This window comes from Anabrus simplex, chromosome 4 (genome assembly GCF_040414725.1).
Source record: "Anabrus simplex isolate iqAnaSimp1 chromosome 4, ASM4041472v1, whole genome shotgun sequence".
Lineage (NCBI taxonomy): Eukaryota > Metazoa > Arthropoda > Insecta > Orthoptera > Tettigoniidae > Anabrus > Anabrus simplex.
Window position 1 is genome coordinate 427,230,450 of NC_090268.1, and position 23,459 is coordinate 427,253,908.

At 38.3% G+C, this 23,459-nt stretch overlaps 1 protein-coding gene across 1 annotated transcript in view; it reads right to left on the reverse strand.

Moving 5' to 3' along the window:
• Positions 1-10,928, reverse strand: part of LOC136872314 (mucin-21) — a 48,096-nt gene extending 37,168 nt beyond the window's left edge. The window contains exons 1-2 of the mRNA XM_068227538.1: positions 10,889-10,928; positions 7,638-7,777 (exon numbers count right to left, since the gene is read on the reverse strand). Of these exons, the coding sequence (XP_068083639.1) occupies positions 7,638-7,769 (132 nt within the window). The 5' untranslated portion in view covers positions 7,770-7,777; positions 10,889-10,928. The remainder of the gene's footprint in view (positions 1-7,637; positions 7,778-10,888) is intronic.
• Positions 10,929-23,459: the final 12,531 nt, after the last annotated feature.

A 23,459-nucleotide genomic window follows, 5' to 3' on the forward strand; every position in this document is an offset into this window, starting at 1 on the left:
ATATGAAAATCAAGACAAAGCAGAGGTGATAGCCGACTCACTCGAAGAGGCCTTTAAGCCCAATGACGAACCGTCGGACCCCGCCTTTATTAGGCAAACAGAGGCCAAGGTAGCGGAATTCCTAACAAACGCACCCAAGCCCGAGGTTAAGAAGACTAATATCCACGAAATTAAGTGGATAATAGATCACCTTAACCCGAAGAAAGCACCCGGCCCAGATGAGATTCAGAACATAATACTCAAAAAGCTAACCCCGAAAGCCCTCGCACTACTCACCAAAATATACAATGCAATGTTCCAATTGCAGTATTATCCCGAACAGTGGAAAAAGGCGAGAATCCTTGTATTTGGCAAACCAGGCAAGGACAAATCTAACCCCAATAATTACAGGCCCATCAGTCTCCTGGACGCCCTCAGCAAAGTATTTGAGAAAATACTGCTGAAAAGGCTCATAGCACATATCAAGGAAAGAGGAATCATTCGGAACGAACAATTCGGTTTCAGAAACGGCCACTCCGCCCCGCAACTGCTTACCCGGGTCCTAGAACAAGCGACCATCGGACTAAACAAGCGCAGAGACACAGGCGCAGTATTCCTTGATATCCAGAAGGCATTCGATAAAGTCTGGCACGAAGGCCTATTAGCGAAATTAATAGACCTCGAATTCCACCCAGGGTACATAAGATTAATTAAATCATACCTGGAAGGCCGAGAGTTCCAAGTAGATGTTCATAACACACTGTCAAGCACGCGACCAATTAGGGCGGGCGTAGCCCAGGGGTCACTAATAGGGCCAATCCTGTTCATTCTATTTACGAATGACATGCCGACAGCGGAACTTACTACCACGCACCTCTACGCGGATGACACTGCTATCACAGTACAACACTTTCAGCTAGCATGCGCCCGAAAGAGACTACAAGAAGCACTGCGAACTCTCGAGCCCTGGCTAACCAAATGGCGTATCAAGGTCAACGTTGACAAATGCCAAGCTGTGATGTTTACTAGGAAGAACAGACGCACACGCATGCCAGCCAATATAAAACCGCTCAAACTGTTCAATCGAGATATAGCATGGCACGACAAGGTCAAATATCTAGGAGTAGTCCTAGATAGAAAACTAACCATGCTATATCACGTCAAAGACATCCAGCGGAAAACAAACGCACGACTGGCACAGCTCTATCCGATACTGAATAAAAGATCCAGTATTAACAAGCGAGTAGCAATAAACATGTACAAGGCCCTAATTAGGCCAATAATAACGTACGCAGCTCCCGCCTGGGGCTACACTGCTATGACGAACCTGGATAAGCTGGAACTAATACAAAACAAATGCATTCGAGCAGCGGCTAGACTCCCGTATGACACACCAATTCGCCACCTACGCGCAATTGCGAAAGTCACCTCCATAAGGCAACACATACGTAAGCAAACACTCCGAATGTACAAAAAGTCATGGGGTAGTAAGGTCAACCCACTAGTCAGTGGAATAGGACGCTATGACGTCGACCTATACACCAAATACCCCACACCGAAACACATTCTGTTCAGGCACAGGGCCAGGAGGCCGGGGGCCCAAAACCGCCCTCGCTCCTAAACTGACACCAACGCAATAAACCGCACCACTTAACAATATGCACACACACCACAAAACCTGTATATATGTACATGCTTGTCTACTACCTACATCCTTGTCCTAGATTATGTTATTAATATGTTACAGATTTAGTCAAGCGAGGGAGGATTGAGAGAAGAAATACAACACGACGAAGGCAACACAGCCATGAAAGAGACGATCCAATCCAACCTCGCCCCCACCAGCGACAAAGGAGTGGACGAAACACCCACGCCTGCTAATACCACAAACTATTAATCTACTAATTGTAATTGTACTTGTTCTACAGGACACGAGAGCGGAAAAGCGGCCCGCACTCTACAGAAGAAAAGTAATAATGTATATATAATAGGATGTGTGTATATATGTGTGTATATTTACAGAGACAAGTGTGTGACACCAACACCGCAAAGAAGGGACGTCATCAGGCGGGAAAGAAGATGCCCCTTACAACAAGTAAGGCTTGGCACTACTCCCCTTCTCCTTAAAAGGAGACTTGGCACCAGGGACTGCTGGCTGCTGGACCAAGGGACTAACCTGTGGCCCAAAGCCCAGACGCCAGCGGACCCGAGCCCCACCAGGCAGTGACAAGTAGGACTGATCCCCCATAATAATTGACAAAAGCTAGGTAAATGGTTATGATTGCATGACACATATTCCTAACTAACACAACCTCTGGTCTTTTTCCAGCCCACATCCTTGCATGTGCTATCAAAAGATGTCAGGTTTTACATGTAGGCTCTTTCTTCTTTCTGCCTATGTGGTTTTTCCCTGACCCTTCAATACCATACACCAATACCATATACCTAACACAATCTCGCCTGGTAACGTGTCCGACATGGAAACAGGCAGATACTCCTTGTATCACTTCCCACTCTACCCAGCTATCTCTTTTCTACTTAGAAATTAATAGCATGTCGGAGGCCATGTAGATTGAGTCGATGGTCACGACGGGGGAGCGGGCTACGGGGGCCCCCCGTAACAAAAAAAAAAAAAAACTCACATCACCAGTTGTTACCAGTCACCAGTTGTGACCAGTCGAGCTTCACATCAACCAGTCGTTTGAAATAATTTGATACGCTGACACGGTGACTCCTTAACTCAGTACCAGAAAAAGAATTATAGATTCTGTTAGAGTTGAAAGTACGTTAGTAGTCATGAAGGTGAAGACGAAAAGTGATAATTATTCAGTATATCGAGTGTAAATTATCAGTATCACTGTATGTGAAATTAATACATTTCTCAACATTTCATGTGTTGGAATTTAAAGGATCGACAGGAACGCCGATAATACTTTTTGAAGGCAGTGTTCAGAGCCTGAAATAAATATTTCATGATAGACGGTGCAACAATTACTGTAGCAGGGAACTGTAGGAGCGAGGTGATCACAAGACGGCATCGTATACTTCAGGAAGTGCGGGATAAAGAACGCGATACGCACCGCTTCGAATGAAACGACACTTCATCGTAATGTGCCACGACGTGTGATTCGGGCTCAATGAAGAATAACTGTGCAAATGTAATGGGTCTAGAGGCACCTATAAGTGTTTTTTTATTCTTGTATAAATTAGTGTAAATTCTCTAGTAAGGTATTAATCATGGGTAGTCGCCCAGAAGTGTTTTATTGTGTTAAATTTATAAAGTGCGATATGAAGTACGAGTAAAATTACCATGGGGTCATAAGGCTTCTCATCCGCTACGAGACAATGGAATTCTACATAGGAATGAGTACACCAATTTAATATTTGGCGATGTTATCGCGACTAAACGGGGTTCAATGTAGATTAATTATGGTTACTTAACATGGTCCGCCTCCCGAATCCATGATTTTACTTTTTTGTTAGACGGACGAACTAATGTATATTAACGTAATAATGGGTTAGATTAATTAATTGAGTATTTGTTTGTAGTATATAATGTAAATAAGGGATATATATCTTTCAATTAATGCATGCTGTTTGTAATACTTTGATTTAAGTTCATTTCAAGTGTTAAATTTCTTTTGTGCTAACCCATTTATTTGATTTTTAATCACTGCGGTGATTATTTGTATTTTAGTTAGGAATATTTGCTACCAGACAACCAGATTATGAAAGTGCCAGAGTATGTAAAATTTGTGTTGCGTACGGAAGGTCATAAATATAATAATGATACTATTCTATCTGCTTTGGGTGTTCGCAAGTTCTATAGTAATAATAATAATAATAATAATAATAATAATAATAATAATAATAATAATAATAATAATAATAATAATAATAAGATTTTGTGCGTTTGCAAGTTAAAGTATAATAATAATAATGACAGTGCTTCGTGAGTTGGCTAGTGTAAATAATAATCAATGTGGAGATGACATGTATCGTTAAAGAATTTAATTCGGGTAATCAGTTTGATTTTACGTAAATTGTTGATTTCACGTTTTTGGACTTTATATTAACCATTAAAATTTGTTTAAAAGCGATAAAGGCACGTGAATTAGAATGGTCACGGTATGTTGAAAGCCCAAAGTGGTTTGAGCCCATTTTTAGAGTTGGAAGTTACGATGGACGAGAATCCGGCATTAAATAAAATTGAGCCCTACTGTTTGTAATGATGAAATAGATGAATCTCAAGGCCTAAGATGATATAAAATGCATATTCCGGTGTTATTAGTGGCAGAATCCACGCACCGAGGATTAATTTATGAATTAAATGTTTGAAGAGTTCCAATGAAAAAATGGACTTCAAATGAAATGGAAGGAATAATTTGGCAATCGCCGGCATTGGAGGTATTTGCCCAGCCGCGACGTGCCATAGGTTGTGAGATGTATCTTGGGAGGGCATGTGTCCCCATATAAATTAACGGCAGTACGAAACTGAAGGTTGCAGTACCGAACACCGTGTTGTCTCAACCGATATAAAGCAGATCTTGGTGGTTCATAACGGGATTTAACATATGTGAATGAATTCTGAAGAGTGGAGATTAAAATATCAAATAATAATAGTAATAATAATAATAATAATAATAATAATAATAATATTAATAATAATAATAATAATCCAAGTGAATCTTGTCTTAAAACAATTGCTTAGTGCCAAAGTAGACCGAAATTGTAAAAGCTTATGCATTTAACCATAAATATCGCTAACGGTAGTGTAACACGGGCAATTAAGTTACCATAATAATAATAATAATAATATGAAGAGGAATAATAACAAGAATTTATTCGATTAATTAGAGAATAATTATGGTGAGATAAATGTAAAATATTAAACCCATGATGAATAAGTGATGCGATAATGATAATCTCCACTGATGGAAATAATAATAATAATAATAATAATAATAATAATAATAATAATAATAATAATAATAATGATGAAAAGTTCAAGAAGCAGAAGATGAAGAACTTGCAATAGTATTTTGAGAATAATAATAATAATAATTGATGAAAGGAAATTAAGATTTTTTGGACGATGATTCATTGTAATAATAATAATAATAATAATAACAATAATAATAATATTAATAATAATAATAACAATAATAATAATATTTTATTCGGAAACTGATCATTAAATTGTGCGGATAAATTACGAGGAAGAACGACCCTTCGTTTGAAACATGGGCAAGGTTGGCATATAATCATCCAAGATGACAAATGATAATAATCAAATATAGGATTATAATTGAAATTAATGATAATAATAAAATAATTGATGGTAATCACAGAATATGATAATGATCAGATAAAGAATGATAATGATAATTATTTAATAATCATAGGAGGATATGTTAGGGACAGTCGTCATGTGTCGAACTGCTCAGAACCAGATGTTGGGTTTTCACGGGGGGAGATTGTTAGCGGTAGATACGAAGATAACCCACGGACGGCACATGTCTTCGTTGTCAGAGCATAGTAATGAACCTTTCCGTACGTCTTGTCGTATTGCCAAGTGTAAATATTGAAATAGGCTTTGAGTTAATGAGCTCTACCTGGCATGTTTGTGAATCTGGAAATAATAGGCTAGAGTTTGTCCGTACTATAAATTCCCGTTTTCGATACGATAAAAATTCCACGGGGAGTGTCCGGCTCTCCAGAATGTACATACCGGAAGTGTATCATGTCCAAACGGAACGTGGAGATGACATTAAAAAATTACTGTCATGCCTTCGTCTCCGAAAGAAGATCTCCAGCAGGGAAACGTCCACTCATACGGATGTGAATTCGACCCCCAGTAACCAATTGGGGCGAATTCACCAAATGTTTTACACTACCACAGTAGTGAGGTAAATCCAAGTAGTATGTCATTTATTTTTCAGTATGGAAGTGTCCCAATGTAATAATTGTTATCATGTGTAGTTTGCAAAATAAGTTAATAAATTGCTCCTCATTGCAATTTCAATAGGAAACAGTTTCCATATCTTTTTATTGTAGTTAGTCCAGTATGCCCATGGAATTTAAGTTGTCACTTCCCAGTCCTATTGTGGAGTCTAAAATTTGTATCCATGAATGAGCAGTCCCCCGTTACCTTAATTTGCATGCCCCGTTCATCCCTGTGTTCATTTGGTGCGCCGATATATATTTTGAGGAGGTGAGCGGGTGCAGTATATAGCATCATTTCTAAAAAGCATACTTGATAATTGTTTCTTGAAGGAGCAATATCGAATGATTAGAAAGTTGTATAATAGCCCCTGTGTAAAAGGAAATGGGTGATCAACATGAAGCGAATTATTGGAAATTCTTGGAAGTTCCATATTAACGTTAGCAGTTAATTTCTTTAATAATCAGAGACTATACTAAATTGCAACTCGATTGTCACTGTCAATATCACCATGTATCTTCTTCTGTACTTAGGATACCCATTAACAGTGCCTTCGGTTATTTTGTCAATATCCTTCGGGATATATATAGTATGCGCATCTTCGCCCATGTTAGGGGAAAACTAACTGATTACATAACAGAGAAAACCAATCACGCATCACACAATTTCATACAGCCTGGGGTTGATATACCACCAGGTAATTCTGTACTTACATGCTTGTGAAAGTCATTCCACGGTTGTATGTTTGAACTTGTATCCAATGAAAGTAAGGGACAAGCACAATCTGAGGTCAGTGGATGACTGAATGAAAATGATTGACGTATTTAACATAAATTGTGGCACTGGGTATGACGTACATAGTTGGAAATACAGGCGACTGCTTGAGTAGCAGATGCGATGTACGTAGACCAAGGTGAAGCCAGTGTCGGTAAGAGGGAGTTATGCTGAAGTAATGCTATTCGTACCTTTCAGATATTATTATCAGCTTGAATCCTACTTCGTTAATGCATTTTTAATATCGTTTATTTTGAGGGGAATAATGGATTAAATATACCTGACGATATATTTGAACATTCATATCTTCATCAATTAATTAGTGATCCGTACATTGTCCTCTACAGCCCGTTAATGTATTGTCTTCAACTAACTAAATGATTTCTTTATATAATGTGAATGTGATGAGTTTATCTTAGGTTTACTCAAGCATATGCTTTAGGTACCTCGATTAGGCAGCGCTTATGGCCGTTCACTTGAGTCATCTGCGAACCTGATCCATGTATTATCCTAGCATTATTACTACCATCTGACATACCACACTTCCCGTTCACGACTAAATGAAACCTTTGAAAACCAAAGGCTCTCTTCGGTTCCAACATACTACTCTGACATGATATTAAACCACGAGCGATCTGGACACATGGTAAAGGCCCTGTAGTTGTTACCTTGCATTCGGGAATGGCGGATTCTTATCCTTCTGTTGGTAGTCCTAAAGAGGGTTTTCCGTAGTTTACCGGTTTTACAACAGGCAAATGCTGGGGCTGTACCTTAATTGAAGCCACGGCCGACACCTTCAAAACCTTTCCCTTTCCCAGGAGCAAAAGAAAAACAATAGACTAATAGTTTTAACAGATTATAAACCAGTATAAAATCATATTGGTATTGAAGTATTAATAGACTAATATCTTGTAGATGTGACTAATAAGCGTATACTCACCGCTACAAGGCGATGACCAGACTCATTCCTCCAACTGGACACCGAGAACTTCATATTTGTGGACCGGTGACACTGCATGGAGAGGGCCCAGGACTGCGCGCCCATCGCGAACAAAACTAGTGAGATCAGCATGGTGTTGCCTGAAGACAAAAAATAAAAAAAATGTTTCACTTATTATTCGTCAGTATGTGTCTGAAACCTTTCAACACCTAAGAAGTTACTGATACCTCCCGACTGTGAATATTGCCAAGTACACTCTCAGCATTCAGAAATCTCTGAACCTGGATGAAAAATCGTATTAAAACTCCGTTCAAGATTTCACCTTTATCACTGCCTATGTTTGTTCTTACACCACTGCACATCATGCGGTATGTTGTGTGTGACCTTGATGCTTACAAAATCCCTTAGACTGTCAGTGTTTAATGAACACCACCAGGTTATGTTACGTTGATGCAACACCAGTAGAGTGACCGATTTATTAGCAAATGTTCGAGGGTTTGATCCCCACCGAGGTAGTCGATATTTGAAAGACCGTCAAAATCTTGTCACTATATATCATTGTTATTGGTATGTTGAAGATCTCTGGTGGCGAACTCAGTGTCACGTGACAAAATTTAATTAACTTAGCTAAGGTGTTCGTTCCATTAGAATTCCCCATTCGTTGGTAGATAGCAGCACTATCACAATGGCAACATTGGTGTTAGCGAAGTAAATACTGGAGACACAGTGCTTCAGTCAGAAGAACATGATCGGGTACAACTACGAGGTCGTCTGCGTCGATTTTAAGAAGGCCAGTACCATCACTGGATGTTCTGGAAGGGTTCGAGGTTGATGACACCTCCAGTAATCTGATCAGACAAGCTCTCACCAGACAGTGTGAAAAATGACATTCGTCCCTCTCAATTATTATCCTTTGCTGGGCTGAATAACTCAGACGGTTGAGGCGCTGAACTTCTGACCCCAGCTTGGCAGGTTCGATCCTTGCTCAGTCCGGTGGTATTTGAAGGTGCACAAATACGCCAGCATCGTGTCAGTAGATGTAATGGCACTTAAAAGAACTCCTGCAGGACTAAATTCCGGCACCTTGTAGTCTCCGAAAACCGTGAAAGCAGTTAGTGGGAGGTAAAGCAAATAACAATATTATTATTATTTTCCTAGACTTTTCTAAAGTGATTTCAAAATACTTGGAAATGTATCTATGATTTCCCTTGATAAATTCTTCCTATCCCTAATTTCTCATGATAAATAAGATTTTGCTCCAATTTGTCCTCTTGAATTTCAACTTTATCTTCGTCTTTGCTACTTTTCCTACTTCCTTCCTTTAGAATCTCTATTGAATCTTATTCGTTTACTAATGTCATTCCCCGCCATCTCTCCACTGACAGCTCCGAACATACTGCTTACCCAGGGAGCTCGTCTCCTTGCTCCTAAGTCTTCCCAGCCAAGAGTTTGTAGCATTTTTTGTAACAATTCTTTTGACGGAAATCACCAGAACAAATCGTGCTGGTATGCTTTGGATAGTTTCCGGTTATCCTAATGCGGGTCCCTTCCAGGTGGTGGTGCTGGTTTTAAAAGGAACTATAACCTGGCACCACTCTCTATTAACACTAATCCCAGGGAAAATGAAAGCGGTCCATCACTTTCACAAATGAACGTATCGGCCCAGGAGAGACAAAGGCGACGAAGGGCGCGAAAATGAAAGTCTCGCTATGCATCGACACATATAATAATCGGGATTGGAAAAAGAACAAGGGTTGAACAAGGGAGGTCAGATAGGATAGATGAAAGTGAGAAGCCTGACACATGTTTGAGGAACCAATGCCGGGACTCAGCTGAGGGCGACGTGGTCACCAAACCACTTTCACAAGTTAGGATCATCGTGAGCTGCGTCCTTCACCTTGGAACATTACTCTAATAGGGGTTTTACCAGAGACTTATACGTTCTCACTACACCTAAATATCCTAGTAGCTGCTGTATATGAAGATATCTGTAATCTTTATTTGGGGTCTTATCAACGTGATTACCACAATGGAGATCTTTCCTTATACTGACACCTATGTCTTGCAGTGATCGTCAGGCGATATTATCACCCCTCAAGACAGTAATTAAAAATGATACGACATATCCTCTTAGTAAAACTTACAACATTCCTTCTCATACCGTTTACCGTCATGCCATTTCTTGCTTTACATATCACAACACTGTCATAGTTATTTTGTAGTTACTCACAATCCTGTAACTGATTGATTACTCTGTACAGTAAAACATCATCAGCAAAAGACCTGATGTATTTTCTCAATTTCTTTACTCATATTATCTTCAGATGATTACTTTGTTAAGCTTTACTAAATTCAGGTCTATTCTTACACACGAATAACTATACTTTAAGTTGCTGGTGCATCTTACAGTTTCTCGACACGGCACCGACTTTTGGAGAGAAATCGTCTGCCGAGGAAGTAATAAGTTACAATTGATGATAATTATTCGGCAAGCAATGTCTGCATTTCAGCCGTTCGATTTTGTGTTTAAAACTCTGTAGTCGCTTGACTAGAAAGACAAGGTACTTCACATATAGCAACTACACCCATTTCCCTATTCAAGTTCTTTAAACTATCACAACGATTCAAACTTCAATTTTCTAACAGTCCACGCTCCAGCTTTCAGAATGTTACATTATTAGCATAGAAGTTGTAAGACACCTCGAAGACACACGTTATGGCCTGTAACAAACAAAGCAGGTGATGGTGGTAGTGATTATTGTCTTAAGAATAATTAAAACAAGGCAACCATTCTCTATACAGGCACACTAAACAGACGGAAAACGTGGGAGGGATCCAAAACTTCTAAAAATGGACATATCGGCCAAAATAGTCAAGGGCGTGAAAATGAATGACTTCGCAGGATTCTCAAACCTAACAACGTCGGGGTCAGAAAAGAATAAGGGTTAAGCAAGGGAGATTCGGCAGTATAGGTGAAAGTGAGGAGCCTGGCACAAGTAAATATAGACAATGCCTGGATTCAACTATGAACTCCATGGTCGCCAACCCACGCTGATAAGTTAAGAGCCCGTACGAACCTTTATAGTCGCCTTTTATGACAGGCAGGGGAGACCATGGATGTTATTCTACTGGCGCCACCCACAGGCGGTGCAAACAAAGCACTGACAATAATTTCGATAATACAATAAATAATTGTTTCCTTAATATACTAGCTTGGTTATTGCAGTTAAATCCAATTATACTTAACTCACCAATAAACTCCAGGGCGTTGAGAAGTGAATATAACAGACATCTGCAAAATGTTATTTTATATAATGATGACAGAGTCTTTGGGATTCACTGCAGGAAGCGAGAGAGCATTGGATGAGCGGAATGTTTTATCGTGGTCTTTGTGATAAAGACGTCAGAGAGTGCAACATTGACACTGTATACGTCATGGACATCTAAACAACCCGTTTACATTAAAGTTGACTACAGAATGGAAAACGAAATGGACATGAATTGTTGGAAGATGTAAGTATCCGTAAACACGTGCGTTGACAGGATATTCACACAATGTGCACATGCAGTAGGTTACTCTATGCTCAGTTCAGTCAAAGATTGCGTCCTTTATTATTTATTTTGTAATAGAAGAAACTCTTGTCCTCATCCCGAGGTTGTGCAGCTCATTTTTCTCCAGGCACATCTCAATGGAGGTGAGCTGCATGCACAATTTGAACCTCATACGAGCCTCCTGCCATTCTTAAACTTCTGACAGTAACGGATATCGAAGCCGGGCACCGAAGATGGCAACTACAGTGTTACTCTAAGGATTTTATTGAAAGCCCTGTATATCAAAGCGTGCCACTGAATGCCTTCGTTAATATCCGCTATTTGTCTACTTGGACGTTGTCATTGCATCAGTAGAAGACTTCCATATTACATACATACATACATACATATATACATACATACATACATACATACATACATTATCATTATAGACTGTTATGCCTTTCAGCGTTCAGTCTGCAAGCCTCTGAGAATTTACTAAACGTCGCCAAAATCCTCGATTTGCAACCAGTGTTGTGGCCTCATTTAGTTCTATACCTCTTATCTTTAAATCGTTAGAAACAGAGTCTAACCATCGTTGTCTTGGTCTCCCTCTACTTCTCTTACCCTCCATAACAGAGTCCATTATTCTCCTAGGTAAACTATCTTCCTCCATTCGCATCACATGACCCCACCACCGAAGCCGGTTTATGCGTACAGCTTCATCCATCGAGTTCATTCCTAAATTAGCCTTTATCTCCTCATTCCGAGTTCCCTCCTGCCATTGTTCCCACCTGTTTGTACCAGCAATCATTCTTGCTACTTCCATGTCTGTTACATCTAACTTATGAATAAGATATCCTGAGTCCACCCAGCTTTCGCTCCCATGAAGCAAAGTTGGTCTGAAAACAGACCGATGTAAAGATAGTTTCGTCTGGGGGCTGACTTCCTTCTTACAGAATACTGCTGATCGCAACTGCGAGCTCACTGCATTATCTTTACTACACCTTGATTCAATCTCACTTACTATATTACCATCCTGGGAAAACACACAACCTAAATACTTGAAATTATCGACCTGTTCTAGCTTTGTATCACCAATCTGACATTCAATTCTGTTGGATTTCTTACCTACTGACATCAATTTAGTCTTCGAGAGGCTAATTTTCATACCATACTCATTGCACCTATTTTCAAGTTCCACGATGTTAGACTGCAGCTTTTCGGCACAGTCTGCCATTATGACCAAGTCATCAGCATAGGCCAGGCTGCTTACTACATTTCCACCTAACTGAATCCCTCCCTGCCATTTTATACCTTTCAGCATATGATCCATGTAAACTACAAACAGCAAAGGTGAAAGATTACAGCCTTGTCTAACTCCTGTAAGTACCCTGAATCAAGAACACATTCTACCATCAATTCTCACTGAAGCCCAATTGTCAACATAAATGCCTTTGATTGATTTTAATAATCTACCTTTAATTCCATAGTCCCCCAGTATAGCGAACATCTTTTCCCTCGGTACCCTGTCATATGCTTTCTCTAGATCTACGAAACATAAACACAACTGCCTATTCCTCTCGTAGCATTTTTCAGTTACCTGGCGCATACTGAAAATCTGATCCTGACAGCCTCTCTGTGGTCTGAAACCACACTGGTTTTCATCCAACTTCCTCTCAACGACTGATCGCACCCTCCCTTCCAAGATGCCTGTGAATACTTTGCCTGGTATACTAATCAATGAGATACCTCGATAGTCGTTGCAATCCTTCCTGTTCCCTTGCTTATAGATAGGTGCAATTACTGCTTTTGTCCAATCTGAAGGTACCTTACCAACACTCCACGCTAATTTGACTACTCTATGAAGCCATTTCATCCCTGCCTTCCCACTATACTGCACCATTTCAGGTCTAATTTCATCTATTCCTGCTGCCTTATGACAATGGAGTTTATTTACTATCATTTCCATTTCCGCAAGCATAATTTCACCAACATCATTTTCCTCCTCCCCATGAGCTTGACTGTTTGCAACACCACCATGATGATTTCCTTTTACATTGAGATGATGTTCAAAATATTCCCTCCACCTCTCCAGTGATTCCCTGAGATCTGTTATGAGTTCACCTGAATTACTCAAAGCAATGTTCATTTCCTTTTTCCCTCCCTTCCTAAGATTCTTTATTACTGTCCAGAAAGGTTTCCCTGCTGCTTGACCTAGCCTTTCCAGGTTATTACCAAAATCTTCCCATGACTTCTTTTTGGATTCAACAACTATTTGTTTCGCTCTGTTTCTTTCATCTACGTACAAATCCTGGTCTGCCTCGGCCCTTGTTTGGAGCCATTTCTGATAAGCCTTCTTTTTACGTTTACAGGCTGCTCTCACTTCATCATTCCACCAAGATGTTCGCCTTTTCCCATCTTTACACACAGTTGTTTCTAGGCATTCCCTTGCTGTTTCTACTATAGCATCCCTGTATGCCACCCATTCACTTTCTATATCCTGAACCTGCTTACTGTCTACTGTTCGAAACTTCTCACTAATCATATCCATGTACTTCTGTCTAATTTCCCCGTCCTGGAGATTTTCTACCCTTATTCGTTTGCAGACATATTTCACATTCTCTACCCTAGGCCTAGAGATACTTAGTTCACTACTGATCAGATAATGGTCTGTATCATCGAAAAATCCCCGAAAAACTCGTACATTCCTAAAAGATTTTCTGAATTCAAAGTCTGTTAAGATATAGTCTATTATAGATCTGGTACCCCTAGCCTCCCATGTGTAGCGGTGAATAGCCTTATGCTTGAAGAATGTATTCGTAACAGCTAAACCCATACTAGCACAGAAGTCCAGCAAACGCTTCCCATTCCCATTAGCTTCCATATCTTCCCCACATTTACCAATCACTTTTTCGTATCCTTTAGTTCTATTCCCAACTCTCGCATTGAAATCGCCCATTAGCACTATTCTACCCTTGCTGTTGACCCTGACCACGATGTCACTCAATGCTTCATAAAACTTGTCAACTTCATCATCATCTGCACCCTCACATGGTGAATACACGGACACAATTCTTGTCCTAATTCCTCCCACTGACAAATCTACCCACATCATTCGCTCACTTACGTGCCTAACAGAAACTATGTTGCGTGCAATGGTATTCCTGATAAAGAGCCCTACCCCAGACTCTGCCCTTCCCTTTCTAACACCCGTCAAGTACACTTTATAATCTCCTATCTCTTCCTCCTTATCCCCCCTTACCCGAATATCACTTACTCCTAGCACATCCAGATGCATCCTCTTTGCTGTGTAACGGTTCAAATCCCGTTACAGGATGATATCTGTATTTTTATTATTGTATGATTTTATCTGTATTTTATTATTATTATTATTATTATTATTATTATTATGTCAGTATTATTATTATTATTTTATCTGTGATATTGTTACTATTATTGTAATTATCCGTTTTATTCAATTCGATTTTGCAATTGCCTCTTGCTTGCAAGATTGTACTTAGATGTATACATATATACGTATGTGTAGAATACCACTCAATACCTGTACAGTGAGAATTGTTGTATATATCAGAGATTGGGTGTGACGTTGGGACATTGTGCAAGATTAGTGGCGATTCTGCCAAGTCATCGCCGCGCCATGGCTACGTCATCGTATTTATTTAGCAATGCGCTCATGGACTCAGCCGAGCCGGCGGCGGTTTCACCACTGTATGTAATATCTGTCGCGTAGGTGGGAGTATGTCATGGTTATTTCTGGAGATTACATAGCTGTGTCAACCAACGTCTATAAAAGGTGGGTGCATATTGTAGCGTCAGTCATTAGTTATACGGATGCAGTACAGTGAAGTAGTCTACTAGATCAAGAGGCCTTAGTTGGTCGGTCAACCAGTGTGAACGAGAGATGGTGAAGAAGCAGTCACAAGGACGTATCACCAAGTTAGGCGTGACACATCTATAGTAAACACGAGAGCAATGGATTACGTCGTAATTACACTAAAAGTGTTGAAGGTACAGTCAAGTGAATCAGTGAGGGAAATATTTTGTATAAATTGTTAAATGTCCGGTCAAGAAGAATTCAAATTCATGCCTAGTTTCTTTCAGTTGCAATGTCATAATTTCATATTCTCATCTGTTTTATCGGAACAAGACTCACTATTTTTTGATATATTATTTAAAGAATATATATTGTTCTATCAAACGAATTCATAGTTTTATTTCATTAACAGTAAAATATCTTAACCTCAAAATTAATGGGGAAACCGAACGTCAATCTCCTTTTCCCAGAACTTATATGGTATGTTGTCAAAAGTAAGCTTATTACCCCACACCCTAGAGATAGTCAAGAGTCTCATTCTATTATTGCTGTACTGAGTGACAGCTGGCGCCCTTCAAATAACGTATGTGTAAGTAAGCAGGTAACAAGTAAGTGTGAGTACAAGGTTTGACGAGTGTGTATTTTCTTTAATGAATGTTAATTTTCATAATTTCCATTTTAAATGAAGATATTCTGATTATCAATATAAATTCAGGTTAATATGTTTCAAAAGTTAGTCAGACAGTTAGGAAACTCTCAATGTGTCGACGCAACGTGGGACTCGAATAAATTCAGAATTTGTTCTGAATGACAGCATATCATAGGTTCATTCTGGGAAGAGTATGCACATTTAAGCCAACGGAAATTATTACCGGTAAATTTCAGGACTATAATTCTGTGATATATATTTGTATTTTGGGGATATGTCAAGGGATTTGAAGAGGGAAATTAATTTGAGATCGCGTACTATCACTAGTGAACCAAAGATGGACAAGGAAGACAATAACAAGTCATGTGACGACGAGGTCATTGCTTCCGCGGACATCCAAGGTGAAATTCAGAGTAGGGAACAGGTGAATACGATGGAAGTTTCTGAGTTAATTCAGGAAAGTGCAGAAATTGAGAAGCACGCTGAAACTCAAAAGGAAATTGCGGGAGGAATGAACCAAGAAATTCTAAGTTTGCTGCTGGCCAGATTTGCAGCGATGGAGGAAAAGATTGATACTAGTAGTGAAAATAGTCAGAAAAGAATGGAGGAAAAGATTGATATTAGTAGCGAAAACAGTAATAAACGAATGCAACAAATAATTAGTAGTAACGAAAATAGTAAGGAAGAGATGAAAGAATTAATTAATACTAATAATGAAAATTGTAAGAAACTGATTGAAAATAGTAAGGAAGAGATGAAAGAGATGAAAGAATTATTTAGTAGTAGTAGTGAAAATAATAAGAAAGAGATGAAAGAATTAATTAGTACTAATAATGAAAATTGTAATAAACAGATTAACTCTCTGAGTAGTAAAATGGAAGAATTAATTGGTAGTAATAAAGAGAATTTTAATGCGATTAATGATAAAATAGATGGGCTAAGTGAATCACTAAATTCTAAAATAGATACTAAGATAGTAGAGGTAACTAGTCAAATATCTAAGTTAGAAGATAAGGTAAATAAAGAGTGTGTTGACCTTAGAGAAGAAATGGAGTCGAGTCGGAGCGAGCTTCATACTCAAATTGAGCATGTCAAAGGAACTTGTACAGAGAATATCTTAGAGTTAAGTAGATTTCGAGTAATCGGGAAGAAATTCATGAGGTAGTCGAGAAAAGATTGGACAAAATTTACAATGCAGTTAGGGAAGATACAAGGGAACAGATTAGTAGTAATGAACAAATTGAAAGCAAACTTGTGGAGGTCACTGAACTACGGAACGAACAGGAAACGCTATCACAGCAGGTAAGAGAAAGAGAGGAAGAATTACAGGAAGACGTGAGAATAGTGGAAGAGAATTCTGAGAGAGCAGCGGAAGAAAAAGAAGAAGAAGAAGAAGAAGTTGTGAACTGCCAGGGAGTGATGATACGGCAGGAATTGGAATTTGCAGGTGAGTCGGCGGATGGGATGATAGTAGCGAGTTGTTTGTTCAGTAGGGAACGTGATTTAACCAAGTTTTCTGGAAAACAGTTTAATTCGATAGAATTTGTAAAAGTAGTTGAGAAAAGATTTGCAAGTAAGTTGAGGAATAATGTTATTGAAAGGGAATACGTGGTGGAAATCTTGTCGAATGTTTTTATCGGTGAAAGTAAAATATGGTTTCGAGTGTACTGGGATAATATGTCTAATTTGGGAGAATTTAGAGAAAATTTCATTGACAGGCTTTGGAAGGAATGTGTGGAAGGGTGTGCGCGAGAGAGAGAGCTCATGATGTCTGAGGAAAGTAGTATAGTAGAGAGAGAGGGAAGAATGTTAGCCGTGTATCAGAGGAGAGGGGGTGATCATGATCCGCAGAGGATTAATAGTTGTGTTGATGGTGATAGTGGTCAGAAGAGTAACGAGAGAGAATCAGAAGATGTCAGGCGTATGGATTTGAGTTGTGAGAGAGAGGCTCGGAAGAGCAATCAGAGAGAATCGGAAGATGGGAGGCGTATGTATTTGAGTTATGAGAGAGGTCAGAGGAGTAATCAGAGAGAATCGGAAGATGGGAGGCGTACGGGTTTGAGTTATCAGAGAGACTATGATAGTCTTAATATGAATGTTATCCAGGTTTCTTTATGGAGCCAGAGTATTTCAGATTCACAGGGAATCGGGTAAGTTAAGTGAACAGTCCGAAGGTAGAAGATGAACTGGTATTTATTATAAGTAGTTATGTAGTGAAAGTAAATTTAAGAGTAGTGTGAGTGTGACCTAAGTAATGTTAAGTGAGATATTTAAGTAGTGCCGTAGTTGTAGATCATGAAGTAATTAATGGTAGCAGTAAGTTAGACGTAAGAAGTGATCTGTTAAAGTGATGTAAGTACTTGTAATACTGAGAATATACTGTAAGTAGTGAGGTAGTAACTCCGATGATGGAAATTGTGAGATGAAGAAGGTAAGTGAAGGTTCTATTAGATATTATAACAGCCGTTGGGTAAGTCACAGTGAGTAAATAAAATAATAGCGGTACCAATCATAATTGAAGATAATTGTAAGTTTCAGACACGCCTTGTTGTACCAAAACTTGTGTATTCAGTTGTTTTAGGAGCTGACTTGGTTGCAAATTATGGAAGTAGAGTAGACTTTAATTTAGGTAGTGTGTGTTTGTTCTGGGAGTAATCTAGCAAAGAAGTACGAGTTAATTATGATGGTCTGAGGTAAGTGTTTGGTAACGTGTGTTCTTTGAAAGATATGAGAGGTAAGTGAAGTTGTTCCTAGTGAGAGGAAATGTTTTGTTGGGTGTGTTACGTGCCTGTACGACCAGTATCCGAGGGATAGTCGGTATGAGGCAGTGACGTGAGGTAATTTGAGTGAATTACAGGAGGAGTAATTGTGTTCGATGTTAGGTAAGCATCGAGATGTATTTAGTGGTAAGTGAGGAAGAACACGTATATGAACATAAATTTGTAGTAAATGACCATAGATCGTTTGTGGGAGGTAAGAACCCCATTCAACTTAAAAATGCTAGTGACGTCTAAGAACAGATAAAAATTATGCTGGATTACGGAATAATTGAACCATCTTGTAGCCATAGTATTGATTCTTTTAATTATTGTTGCCAAGTAGGATGTGATTTCTTGAGATATGTAAGTTTACAAGGGCAAAATTGATTCAGTTTGAGTGACAGAGTGCTACTCAGAGTTCCATTTCATCATCTGCAGAGGCGGGAATATGTTGAAGTTATATTTTTGTATCAGGGGTATTTCACTATTGTGAACCGTATCGGGGAGTGTGCATATTCTTATAAAGATCAGGAAGGGGATATTGTCGGTATTTATAGTATTATACGTATATGTAAAGAAGTACTTCACGTGAGTTTTGTTGAGGTAATAATATGATTAATTTTGTGAGAAACTGGCAAAATAAAATTAACATCTGCGATTTGCGTGTGAACCAAGTGTCGTATTGGTGAATTGGAAGGATAAGTGCTACATTGTCATGTTCTGTGTGACAAAACGGAGAACAGGACATTGGACAGTTACTGCGATAACAATATGCGAGAAAAGTTCTCATATAAGTGAATTTTCACAAAGTATTTTGATATGTTAAAAAAAGGAGAAGAATGTTGTATATTGATTGAAAATTATTTGTGTGTGTTAAATTGAGTGCTGTACTCTTGTGATTTGTATGAGAGAAAAAGAGAATGGGACACTGAACAGTTATCTACGATGGCAATGTGCGAAAAAAATTCTCATATGTGATGTATTATAAAATGTATGGATGCTGAAAAAGAAAATTTTTGTTGTATACTCATTTAAGGTGTTTATATGTGTCAGTGTTATATATATATATATATATTATGTTGTTCATAAATCAATCGATTCTTTGTTCTTCGATTTATTTATGAGGGAGGCGAATTGTAACGGTTCAAATCCCGTTACAGGATGATATCTGTATTTCAATTATTGTATGATTTTATCTGTATTTTATTATTATTATTATTATTATTATTATTATTATTATTATTATTATGTCAGTATTATTATTATTTTATCTGTGATATTGTTACTATTATTGTAATTATCCGTTTTATTCAATTCGATTTTGCAATTGCCTGTTGCTTGCAAGATTGTACTTAGATGTATACATATATACGTATGTGTAGAATACCACTCAATACCTGTACAGTGAGAATTGTTGTATATATCAGAGATTGGGTGTGACGTTGGGACATTGTGCAAGATTAGTGGCGATTCTGCCAAGTCATCGCCGCGCCATGGCTACGTCATCGTATTTATTTAGCAATGCGCTCATGGACTCAGCCGAGCCGGCGGCGGTTTCACCACTGTATGTAATATCTGTCGCGTAGGTGAGAGTTTGTCATGGTTATTTCTGGAGATTACATAGCTGTGTCAACCAACGTCTATAAAAGGTGGGTGCATATTGTAGCGTCAGTCATTAGTTATACGGATGCAGTACAGTGAAGTAGTCTACTAGATCAAGAGGCCTTAGTTGGTCGGTCAACCAGTGTGAACGAGAGATGGTGAAGACTCAGTGAGCCATTATTGGTCATTGAGAGAGTGAGACCAAATGGTTGGTCGCTCACTCAGTTGAAGACGGACGCAAGGGCTTACCATGAAGTCAGAGAGGGCAACCCTGGACCTGCCAAGAGGTCATACCATATTGACTTACAAAGAAGTCAAATGATATGGAGAAGAAGCAGTCACAAGGACGTATCACCAAGTTAGGCGTGACACATCTATAGTAAACACGAGAGCAATGGATTACGTCGTAATTACACTAAAAGTGTTGAAGGTACAGTCAAGTGAATCAGTGAGGGAAATATTTTGTATAAATTGTTAAATGTCCGGTCAAGAAGAATTCAAATTCATGCCTAGTTTCTTTCAGTTGCAATGTCATAATTTCATATTCTCATCTGTTTTATCGCAACAAGACTCACTATTTTTTGATATATTATTTAAAGAATATATATTGTTCTATCAAACGAATTCATAGTTTTATTTCATTAACAGTAAAATATCTTAACCTCAAAATTAATGGGGAAACCGAACGTCAATCTCCTTTTCCCAGAAATTATATGGTATGTTGTCAAAAGTAAGCTTATTACCCCACACCCTAGAGATAGTCAAGAGTCTCATTCCATTATTGCTGTACTGAGTGACAGCTGGCGCCCTTCAAATAACGTATGTGTAAGTAAGCAGGTAACAAGTAAGTGTGAGTACAAGGTTTGACGAGTGTGTATTTTCTTTAATGAATGTTAATTTTCATAATTTCCATTTTAAATGCAGATATTCAGATTTATCAATTTAATCCAGATTTACATATGTTGTAAAATTAGTCAGCGACTCAGGAACCCTTACAGCTGACTCAGCAAGTTCTACCTTCTTTCTTCCATAAGCCCCATTAATATGGATAGCTCCCCATCGAATTCCATTTTGTTCGCCAAGTTGTTTCCAAGGAGTCCCTCGCCTGTCAAATGGGAGTGGGACTGCATTACTCCCATAGGTCCGAGGCTTGCTTAAAGTGTTCTGAGCTCGGTAAATTCATGAAGCAGGATGCTGCCCTACCTGCACATAGTCCAAGTGAGGATCTCTCCTCTAACGGGTTATGGACCACCGGTGAATTGTGTAGTCCTAGCCGCCTGAGCACAAGGAGGGCCACGACTCAGAATATGTCCGAGATGCCCACTCCCATTCCATAGCAACTGGTATCCCGACTCTCAGGACCACTTACTAGGCCACTCAGCCGTTGCCCATGGTTCACGAACTAGGACGTGACTACAGTAACCCACAAACATGAACCATTCCTTACATCCTTCTTTTTTCTCATTTCCTCCAAGAGTTCTTTTAGCTCCTTCTATTGGGCAGATAATCCGAATTCGTAAGACTTTTATAAGGAAACTTCTCATACTTAACTAGATGACGAAAATTTAGATTCACATAAAAATCCTTTCAGGTTTACTGCTTTGACCATTTCTATTTGTCTGTAGTCTTGATTCCTAAATAAGTGGCTAGAATATGGAATGCTTTACCCCCTGAAATTAGAAATTGTTCCTCATTAATTACCTTCAAAAGACAGTCTAAAGATATCCTCTTGAATGCGTAGGCTATATCATGTAGTTATGTGTGAATGTGTGAGTGAATGTCTGGAGTAAATAGTTCCCAAAAGTTTACATAAATTACTGTTATATTTTATGAATTCCACCTAGAGTAGTTAATATTGAATTTATTTATTATTTTTCTAATTTTAGACTTAGGATGTAATCTTTTAGTTTTAGACTATATTAAGTTATATTACTATTATATTACATACACTGTGTTAATTTAGAATATTAAGTTTGGTTTCAGTATTAAGCCGCATAATGTGGTTAAGTGTAAGAGAAGGCCAAGAGCCCTAACTTCGCCACAAATAAAGACATCAATAAATAAATAAATAAATAAATAAATAAATAAATAAATAAATAAATAAATAAATAAATAAATAAATAAATAAATAAATAAATAAATAAATAAATAATATTATTTCCTTTTTGAATGATAATTTTTTGTTTCCAATTAGATCGTATGAACGTGCATTATGTCGTTTATTTACATGATTCCCGCTATGGTTCTCTCCTTAACGTTATTTGTGAACTCTTTTCTTCGAGTCTGCATGGTTACACCCAAGAATTTATTAACTATGGCGGTATTTGTGTCATCATATATTAAGGTTTCTCTGCTTGAAATTCTGCCTCCCTTTCTGAATATCAGAACTACAGTCTTACTTTTCCGTATTTATATTTGATTTTCCTTGTACATTTTGTTAATTTGTTCAAGGTTTCCTCTAATTTGTAAAGATATTGCGATAATGAGAGCATGTCGACCGCATAAAGTAATATCTTGACTCGATCTGAGGTACAGGCGCTAATTTGAACACAGAATTTAGTTCCTAACATTGATACGTCTAAGAGTAGTCTGAAATTTTTCTTTATTTGATGAATGCACTTTAGATTCTTGATGTTTGATTGCTTTTAGGTAAAAGAATTTAAAATCATATTTGTCTTGTGTAAACAACTATAAATCATTCCACCGAACATGATGCGAACGTTGCAATATATTTTGTTTCATTCACAACTACCCGCGACCCAGGAGAAAACATGTTGTGTCATATTCTTCTAGAAGCCTGGCCAGGCAACGTACATAAAGGGGCAGTGTCGGAAGTTGAGCGGAGTTGTATTAGCAAGAGTTATGAGTGGAAGTCGTTAATTGAGTATGTGAATTTGTTAAGTTGGTAGTTGTTTGACATGCAAGTATTGCAGTCTCCAGTGTTCTTCTTATCCTTCGTAACATTGTTTTGTTCAAGAGCGTAGTGTTCAAAATGGTGGTTTATTGATGTGTATGTAGTTTGTAAATGAAATACTGTACACAATTGACAGCATTTCGTGGGTACGTCATTGTGGTAACAACATTTCTTCAGGTAATTGTCACATTTTTAAGATCAATGGCCAACAATATATTCAATATTAGCGGCTAAAGGGTGATAGAATTCGGTCTCACAATGAAGCAGAGATAATATAACGGAAAAACTTAATATTATTCAATGGAGGTGAAATGATCAACGTCCAGGTAACTGCAGATGTGAATTTATTCCTACCTTCTTCTTTCTAATGTAGGAATATTTCCTCTGATTTGTAGTTTATGTTGAGCTATCTGTAATTGTGTAACAAAACTGACATATATCTGGCATTATTAGTGACATATTCGCTGCGTTTCTCTTTGCTTCGAAGTTAATGACCAGGTTTTGCATCCATAAAGCATTACTGGTAGTA